Consider the following 9,725-nt stretch of genomic DNA (forward strand, 5'->3'; position numbering starts at 1 on the left):
TACACACACGTATATCTTTAATATTCTTTTATCGTTAAATATATAAACTTTACTTATAAACTTATATAACATATGTAAATATACCTACAATATACTAATAAATACTATAATATATATATCTATACAAAAAATAAAAATAAAAAAGGGTTTTGGATGTTTCGATCCTGACCATCCGGTTTCGATTTTTAACCGGTGAATAAAGCTAGTGGCCGATTTCATTTTTTAAATCGAAACCACCGATTTGTTAATTTTATTATCTCATTCAAATTGATTCAAAGTGATAACAGGCGCTTATTTTAACTATCCAGATTTTTTGAAAAAACTCCAACCCATATGTTTCACATGGTAGACTTTGACTAGGGGATCCACGTTTTTCACGCAAACAAGTTGGCCCCACCTAAAACGTTATCATATGTATGCTCCAATGAGAATTTAAATATGTTGATGACGTGGCAATATTTCAGCCGTAATAATTTAAATAGGTCATTAGGAAAATTAGTTACTTGTATAGCTTGGATCCAAAGTTTCAAGTCAATAAATATAAAATACATTGCATTAATACAAATGCATGATAAAATATTTTTAAAAACTTTAAATTACAGAATTAGTTAATATAATATATAATAACAAATGTATATAATTTGTATGCTATTAGGAGTTGTTTAATTTAGAAATAAGTTAGGCATAAATTGTAGGACAAAGATCATCCAAAATTGGGGGGGGGGGGGGGGGGGGGGAAAAAAGAGAAAAATCAATAATGTAAGATTGTAATGTAAATACTATTTTTATCGGCTATTTAGTGTTTTGTACAAAAATGAGATAGGTAAAAATTAAAATATGCATTCTTTTAAATGTAATAAAATTGAAAGGGCGTTGATGATCGGTAATTTTGTCTTTTGGTGTAATTCATTCATTAATTGATATATTGTTGTTCCATTATAGTATGTATAACTAGTTTGTAAATTATACCACGATTAGCTAGCAAGGATTCAAAGTACAAACTAAGGATTGGATTAAAATAAAAACATAGGAGTACTAGATTTTATCCGATGGTTATTTCATAATTTTTTATATGACCGCAAGATATTTAGGTATCATTGACAGAAAAACTTGCGTGAGTTTTCTGTTTATCTCACAAGCTTGTGGATCCACAAACTTTGGATCTACTAACGTGTAGGGGAATTACACTCAACAATCTTAGAAATAGATGGTCTTGAACTTTTGTCCCTCGCTTCTCACATGGACAAAATTTCAAAGTCAAAAGTCAAAACTTATTAAACTTGAAGTTTTGCCCGTGGGACAAACGAGATAAAACATTCAAGACAACTCACATCCAAGATCATTCTTGTAAATCATCCACTAACTTATCAAATAAAAAAGCGTCTCACATAACTAGTGTCTGTTATGTTAGACACATTTAAATTATTCCTATTGACCCAATTAATTCTATTAGTACCTTATAGGACCCATTCAATAAGGAAAGCTCCCTGTCAATAAAATTTTAATTCATAAAGCTCAAACTCTATGCATCTAATACATTAAACCAAAAGAATCTTATTAATGTTGAGTATGTGGAACTGGAAACCGGCCATGTTATAAAGTGAAGTGCATAGTCAAAAAAATCATTCTTTACTGACCTTGCAAGAATGTTCCTACACTTTTACTCCATCCAAGTCGTTGTTGAAAGCTGCTATTCACTCTGGTTCCATAATAAAATAAGTGATACTATTCCCTCGGTCTCAATTTAAGTATTTATTTTTTGTTTATTTTTTTCAAAAAGAATGTCTCTTTCTATATTTAGTAAGTTTACAAGTCAAACATATTATATAATAAATTTAAGATTATAAGATTCAAAGAATATTTTAGTACGTTACTCACATTTTTAATTTAAGATCATAAATTTTAAAAATATTTTCTTTATTCATTAATCTTTATGTCTAGTTAAACTAAGATACTTAAGACGGAGAGGGAGTAGTAATTATTCCTTTGTCCACACTCACAAACGCAGTGACATGTTTGTCTATATAAATGGCAAGACTCATACAGGTTTCAAGTTGTAAATGTTGTACATCAATTAATGATTTCAGGTAATGACAATTGCCACCTCCCTCTTTTAACAACCAAGATATTCCCCATCATATGTTTGTTGTTATGTTACTCCCTTTTATCCCTTTGTTTATTCGTTCTGTCAACATGAATCCCAAGGCAAACTTTGAACTTTTTTCTTCAAACTTGTTTCATTATTTTATTAACCTTATTCTTTATTAATTACTTTTAATTTTAATTAGTCTACACGTGTTTAGCTAAGTAGCTTGTATGACTATATTGGTTGACTGGTTAGCTTATTGAACTCTCTAGAATAATAGTTTCTTTTTGGATATAGATTACCTTGTTTAAGCTTGTGCTTGGATATAGATTAGCTTATTGAACTCTCTAGAATAATAGTTTCTTTTTGGATATAGATTCCCTTGTTTAAGCTCAATTGGGAATCTAATCATATTGGAATAAGTGTTCTATCCTTGATATTTTAGGCTCAGAATAATTGTACTTTTGTTGTTTTCTTTTACTCTTTTTTTTTTTCTTTTTTAATCTGTCTAAAAAGATTAATTTTTTTTTATATTTAAAAATAATTTAATTTTATGATATAATTTACAGTCACATAAATATTAAGGCTTATTTTAGGTCATATATTTCAAAAGTCTTACTTTATTTCTTAAATTTTACGCCAAATAGATAATGTTTTGGGACGGAGGGAGTAATAAATTTTCCTCTTTCTTGGTCACTTTCCCTTTTCTGTTTTGGGATTTAGAGGCTTACAAATTAGGACATCAGATTATTGTTGTGTTGGAACTCCTTATTTTGTCAATTTCTTGTCTTTTTTAAGACCCTTGCTGAAAATCTTGAATTTTCATCTTCAAGATTTGTGATTTAAACTTCATATTAATATTGCATCTGTTGACAGGTGCTTGGTTATTTTTGGAGAAACAGTAAGGTGAATTGATCCTCAGTTCACTTGCTGGCAGAGGCAGAGCTAGAATTTTGAGTTTACGAGTTCTAGATTCTAGAAAAAGGAAAATTATTGGGTTCTTGATATTTTGAAACACAAATACAAACTTTGCAAGCTACTCTGTTTTGTCGAACCCATAGGCGCGATGGAGGACCTAGTGAAGAGGAGAGCATTTTTTTTGTTGGTTTCATGTATATGGTTGCGTATGTTAGTTCTTGGTGGGACTGGGAATGCCACTGTCTCTTCTTTGTCTGGGCCAAGAGAGGTGAACTTTGGAGCTTTATTTACAGCTAATTCAGTTATTGGAAGGTCTGTAATGCCAGCAGTACTAGCTGCAGTTGATGATGTTAATGCTGATTCTACCGTGCTCAATGGGACCAAATTGAACGTCATAGTACAGGATACAAATTGCAGTGGATTCATTGGCACTATTGATGGTAAAGGCTTTTGTCCACTATAAGTTTCTTGTCTGTATCAAAGCAAATTATGTCTCATATTTAAACTTAATTCTCAGCAGTATTGGCATTTGTTGTAACATGATATCTTATTGCTAATTTCTTCAACTGTAGTATTATCCATAATGGCTGTTCCCCAGCTTATGTATAAACTTGAGACTAAGATGTGCTTATTCAATCCCATTATATTGTTTGATTAAATTGTTTACATATAAGGTGAAGGTATTTCTTTCCTTCTAATTCCTCAAATTTAAAACATTGTGGGCCTGGTTGCACCAGGGAGAAGGGTGCAATGGAGTATTTCGAGAGTTTTGGAAAGTGTAAACTATCAGAAATGGGTTTAGACTAGAAACGGACCATGAGGCAATACTTCCACTGTTAGGAAATGCAGAAACAAGATTTAGTTCATGGCCTATTTCAGAATTTTGGAATAGTTCAATGTCTTTTTCATGACCCAAGATTATGGCACGTATTGTCCACTATGGGCCTAGGCCCACAAGAATTTGTCTTTCGGGTTTCGCTATATCGAGCCCCAAAAGCACGCATACCATGTGAACTTGAGCTATGTCTTATAAAGCTCTTCATTTTCCTCTCATTCCTATGGAGGATTCGCTTAAGGTGTCCTGCATGTGCACCTCATCTTCAGAAGCTCGCCAGCCAAGAAGCCTGCCTGTCCTGGCCTCATCAGCCCGCCCTCCGTCAGGGGCGTCACATACACCCCCTTAGGCTCTCAGTGTCCTTGTTGAGGTTTGCCCCACCTTCGTACTGAGGAAATACTGATGCCATACTTGTCACGACCCAAGACCATGGCACATATTGTCTGCTTTGGACCCAGGCCACGCCAGCCTAGAAGCCTGCCAGTCCTGCTTGACCCGCCCTCATCAGCCCGTCCTCCGTCAGGGGCGTCATAGTCTTGATAAAAGATTATTTATAGACAAGAACCTTCCTTAAAAGCATAACCGATGCTAGTTTTCCTGTCACATTTAAGTTATTTACCTAACGTGTATCTATTGCTATTTTTCCTGTTATACCCTTCTTAATATTTGATAGTTATCCTTGCTTTGCAGCTTTGCAGTTGATGGAGAAAGAAGTAGTTGCTGCAGTGGGTCCACAATCCTCAGGAATAGCACATGTCATTTCTCATCTAGTGAATGAGCTTCGTGTCCCCCTTTTGTCTTTTGCAACTGATCCTACTCTTTCCTCTCTGCAGTACCCATATTTTCTTAGAACTGTCACAAATGATTACTTCCAGATGTATGCTATTGCTGATCTGGTTGATTATTATGGGTGGAAGGAGGTTATAGCCATATTTGTTGATGATGACAATGGTAGAAATGGGATATCTGTGTTGGGTGATGCCCTTGCAAAGAAGCGGGCCAAGATTTCTTACAAAGCAGCCTTTCCTCCTGGAGCTAATACAAGTGATATCGATGACTTGTTAGTCAATGTGAACCTTATGGAGACACGAGTTTATATCGTTCATGTAAATCCGGATACTGGACGATCCATTTTTTCAAAGGCAAAAAATTTGGGAATGATGAGCAGTGGCTATGTTTGGATTGCTACTGATTGGCTTCCATCTGTTTTGGATTCATCAAATTCAGTTAATAAAGATACTATGGACCTAATACAAGGGGTTGTCGCGCTTCGCCATCACACTCCAGATTCTGATAACAAAAAGGCATTTGCATCTCGATGGAAAAATTTGAAGGGTAAAAAAACTTCAAGTTTTAATTCTTATGCACTCTATGCTTATGATACAGTTTGGTTAGTTGCCCGTGCTCTTGACCTTTTCTTCAAGGATGGTGGAAATGTCACTTTCTCTGATGACCCCAGTTTGCGTGATACCAGTGGAAACTCTCTGAATTTGTCATCTCTCCGAGTTTTTGACCAAGGACAGAAATTACTCCAGATACTTGCTGGCATGAACTTCACTGGTCTAACTGGTCAGATTCAGTTTGATCCTGAGAAGAATTTGATTCTTCCAGCATATGATGTTCTTAACGTAGTTGGAACTGGATTACGCACGATAGGTTACTGGTCAAACTATTCTGGTCTCTCTGTTATAACTCCAGAGATTTTATACACAAAGCCTGCGAACACTTCAACCAGTAACCAACATTTATATAATGCTATATGGCCAGGAGAAACTATAAAACGACCTCGAGGATGGGTTTTTCCTAATAATGGCAAACCGCTGCGAATTGCTGTTCCTTTCCGTGTTACTTTTGAAGAGTTTGTGAAGAAAGACAAAGGACCTTCCGGGGTGAAAGGATATTGCATTGATGTGTTTGAGGCTGCAATAGATTTGTTGGCTTACCCTGTCCCTCATGTCTACATTTTATATGGAAATGGAAAAAGAAACCCCTCGTTCAACAGCATAGTGGATGATGTTGCACAAAATGTGAGTACTTGCAGCTACGTTTAACAACCTACTCCCTCCATCCCAATTTATGTGATACTCTTTCCTTTTTGGTCAGTCCCAAAAAGAATTATATATTTCAATATTTAGTAAATATTTAACTTTAAACTTCCAATTTTACCCTTAATGAGATGATTTGTAGCCACACAATTATCTATGGCTTGTTTTAACCACAAGTTTCAAAAGGCTTCCTTTCATTCTTAAACTCTGTGCCTGGTCAAACACCTTCACATAAATTGGGACAGATGGACCGGAGGGAGTAGTATTTATGACAAAAATACTCTTGCCAGTCTGACTATATCTACTCAGCTTCAATATCTATGCATCACATTTGCTGTGATGGAAAAACTAACTAGTTAGGAAATAAGATGATTCCTATTTTATATATATGAAATGGGATAGAGATCCTTGATGCTGATCAGAAGTATCATAGTTCTACATAGGGTAAGTGAAATATGCATGACCAGAAGTGGATATTATTACTAATGTGAATTTGTCATAGAGTTACTTACGCATAAATGTTTGGTTCAGTGTGGTATTAACTGATGTGTTTGTAACTGTTGCTAACACGATACAACACAGTAAGTTCAAGAAATATGTAAGTGAACTCAATAGGTTAGTCGATTGCAATTGTCAGTGCAATGAGTAAACTCGTTTAATAAAGTTCTTAAATATTGATTGCGACGCATGTCCAAGAAATTTAGTTTCTTTTCTTTACTCGTTACCAATGTAATAATATCCTGTCTCTGTCTTCAAGTAAGAACGGTTGTTCCTACTCTACAGTATGACATAATACATAAAATAATGAAAACTTTTCCTGGAGCACTTATCAGGATTCATTCCGTTTGTTAGAAATATGATGCAGCTGTTGGGGATGTTTCAATTACGACAAACCGCACTAGGTTTGTGGACTTCACACAGCCTTATATGGAATCTGGACTCGTTGTAGTTGCTCCTGTCAAAGAGATCAAATCCAGTCCATGGGCTTTCCTTAGACCATTTACAGTCCAAATGTGGTGTGTAACTGGGGCATTCTTCCTCTTTGTTGGATTTGTTGTTTGGATTCTTGAGCATCGGATGAATCCTGAATTCCGTGGTCCACCGAGGCAACAACTTGTTACAGTGTTCTGGTTAGCACCTCTCACTTCTACAACATCTCTTCAAATGAGTGTCAGTATGCTATTTAAGTGAAAGTTTTCCTTTTCTGGATGTTCTAGTATGAAGCTAAGCATCAATATGCAATGAGAACCAGTTGTATTGTATTTCCTCTACAACGAAATACAAAGTCTATAAACTAGGTTGGCAAAATGGTTAAAACAAGTAACATCCAATCTGACCCATTAAATATCGGTTGGATAACTGACCAATTAAAAATGGATCAAATATGGAATTATCCATATTATCTATCAATACTCATTTGTCTGCTTGTTATTTTTCATGAGTCCTTGCTTTCTTGGAGTCTAATCTTATTTTGGCTTTTAGCTTGTGTTCTCACCTGACTATTCTTGAAACCATGGATAACATAGATATCCATATTATCTGTCAGTTAATCCATTTTTTATCTGTGCTAAATATGAGCAGGTCTGATATCTTGTCTGTTTTTGTTTAACCCGTTTTCGACCTGCCCATATCCGATCCGACCTGCCCGTTTTCCACTCCTACTATAAACTACTGGAGAACCCTGATTGGAGATGAATGCAAAAATTGAATTCTGATGGCTTCAGCCTCAAGATCTTTTCTTTCAGTAAATCATTTTGCCTGTACACGTGTATCAGCCCTGTTACTAACATCCATTTCCTCTTTCAGGTTTAGTTTCTCAACCATGTTTTTTGCACATAGTAAGTATATCCTCCTTGAGCTTTTTTAGCAAGTTGCTATTATGAAAGTTAGCACTCCTTTTACATAGCTGACACTTTCCGTTGTGAATAAATACAGGACAGAACACGTTGAGCACGTTGGGTCGCTGTGTACTGATATTCTGGCTCTTTGTGGTTTTAATTATCAATTCAAGCTATACAGCTAGCTTGACATCTATCCTTACAGTACAAAAGCTTTCTTCGGGGATTAAAGGAATCGACAGTTTAATTTCAAGCCCTGATCCTATAGGAGTCCAGGATGGGTCATTTGCATACAATTATCTCATCGAGGAGCTACATGTTCCAAAGTCACGTCTTCGAATAATAAAAAGTGAAGATGAATATGTCAGTTCCCTTCAGAATGGTCCACAAGGTGGAGGTGTTGCTGCCATTGTGGACGAGCTCCCTTATGTTGAGCTGTTTTTGTCTAATAACAAATGCATATTCAGGACTGTGGGGCAGGAGTTCACTAAGAGCGGATGGGGATTCGTAAGTCATTTACTTGCTTTGCCGTAATGAGTATAGCTGACAGTTCGCCGTTAAATTGTACATACGACTTCAAATGATCTAAATTGCCCTTCAGCAACCCTTCCCCACCCCCAACCAAAAAAAAAAAAAAAAAACACCACCAACCCTAACTCCCAACGAAGAGGAACAAAGTGAACTCAATCCAAAATCGGAAAATGAAAATGGAAATTAAAGCAGATTATGTTTAGGGATTTTTTCATTTTTGTTTGTCGGCCTAAATTAATTACGGGCGCTAGCCAAAATACACAGAACTTTACATTGATTATGTATATTATATGTATATTTTGTGTATACAATATGTATATTTTATACTTAATAGACAAAACCTATACATTTGCTAGCTATTATTCTTTTGAGCGGTCCAAAAATGTAATTATACCTTATGTTGTTGTTCATCTCCTAGTGATACTATACTTGATGGACAGGCTATCTGGACTACTTAAAGACTGATCTTATCTGTCTATGATCAGGCATTTCAAAGAGACTCTCCTCTAGCTGTTGATCTATCGACTGCGATTCTTCAACTGTCAGAAAATGGCGAATTGCAACGGATCCATGACAAATGGCTACCGACCAATGGATGCTCTTCACAAAACAATCAAGTTGATGACACTCGGCTTTCCCTTAAGAGCTTCTGGGGTCTATATGTGATCTGTGGTGGTGCTTGTGCAGTTGCACTTATAGTGTTTTTCTGCAGAGTTTACTTTCAATTCCTCAGATATGCCCCCGAGATAGAGGAACCGGAGATCAGTGAACCTGAATCTGCAAGGTCTAGTAGGCGTACATTCGGGTCACGTAGCTTCAAGGACTTGATTGGCTTTGTTGATAAAAGAGAAGCTGAGATCAAAGAGATACTCAAGCGTAAGAACAGTGACAACAAGAAACAGATGAGTTACAACTCAGATGTACAACCGAGTTCCCCTGCTTAATATGTTCTTGGGTTGGTGTTCTTTCCCTTATACATAAATGATATATACAATTCCTTTTTATAAGTGCCTTATTTTGACATAAAAAGGCTAGGTAGATTAGAATGAAAATGTCTTTTTAAGCTATTTAGTAGGAAAAAATTAAAATAGATGAAAAAACATGGATATATTTTGTATAAATGTACGTTATAGAGGGACAATTTATTTAAAGTTTAATCAAACTATCTTCCTTCTCTGGGTGTGGTTGGGTTGATCTTTAGTAACAAGTTTAATAACCTTCCATTTCTCTTTTTCCTTGCGTCCCCTTGTTTGTGGAAAGTGAAAGATTTGGTCATCTTGGTTCACCACAACCTAGATTTGCAAGAGTAATAGTGATTGAAAGATTCACATATGAGATTTTATTATAGCATAGTCAAAATTATGGGAGTTTGAGTACTTAGTCTCGAATTCGGATAAAGGGGCAGGGTAGTTGAAGATTGAAGTTGAAGTGAAATAAGTGGAAAGAGGTTTGAATAAAGTAGCATGAAATAT

General features: G+C 35.6%; 1 protein-coding gene across 4 annotated transcripts; it reads left to right on the forward strand.

Moving 5' to 3' along the window:
• The first annotated feature begins 3,098 nt into the window (after positions 1 to 3,098).
• On the forward strand, positions 3,099 to 9,433 carry LOC132068524 (glutamate receptor 3.4-like). Of its 4 annotated transcripts, none has more exons than XM_059462141.1 (7): positions 3,099 to 3,444; positions 4,530 to 4,594; positions 4,673 to 5,866; positions 6,737 to 7,014; positions 7,691 to 7,722; positions 7,820 to 8,229; positions 8,739 to 9,433. In XM_059462141.1, the coding sequence occupies exons 1-7, from the start codon at positions 3,153 to 3,155 to the stop codon at positions 9,195 to 9,197; spliced, it is 2,730 nt and encodes a 909-aa protein (XP_059318124.1). In that variant the 5' UTR covers positions 3,099 to 3,152; the 3' UTR covers positions 9,198 to 9,433. The 4 variants fall into 4 exon arrangements, with proteins under 4 accessions (XP_059318124.1, XP_059318123.1, XP_059318126.1 ...); XM_059462143.1 differs by having other exon boundaries at positions 3,359 to 3,444; positions 4,530 to 4,580; positions 4,670 to 5,866; XM_059462140.1 differs by having other exon boundaries at positions 4,530 to 5,866.
• The last annotated feature ends 292 nt before the right edge of the window (positions 9,434 to 9,725 follow it).

Source organism: Lycium ferocissimum, chromosome 8 (genome assembly GCF_029784015.1).
Source record: "Lycium ferocissimum isolate CSIRO_LF1 chromosome 8, AGI_CSIRO_Lferr_CH_V1, whole genome shotgun sequence".
NCBI classification, from domain to species: Eukaryota; Viridiplantae; Streptophyta; class Magnoliopsida; order Solanales; family Solanaceae; genus Lycium; species Lycium ferocissimum.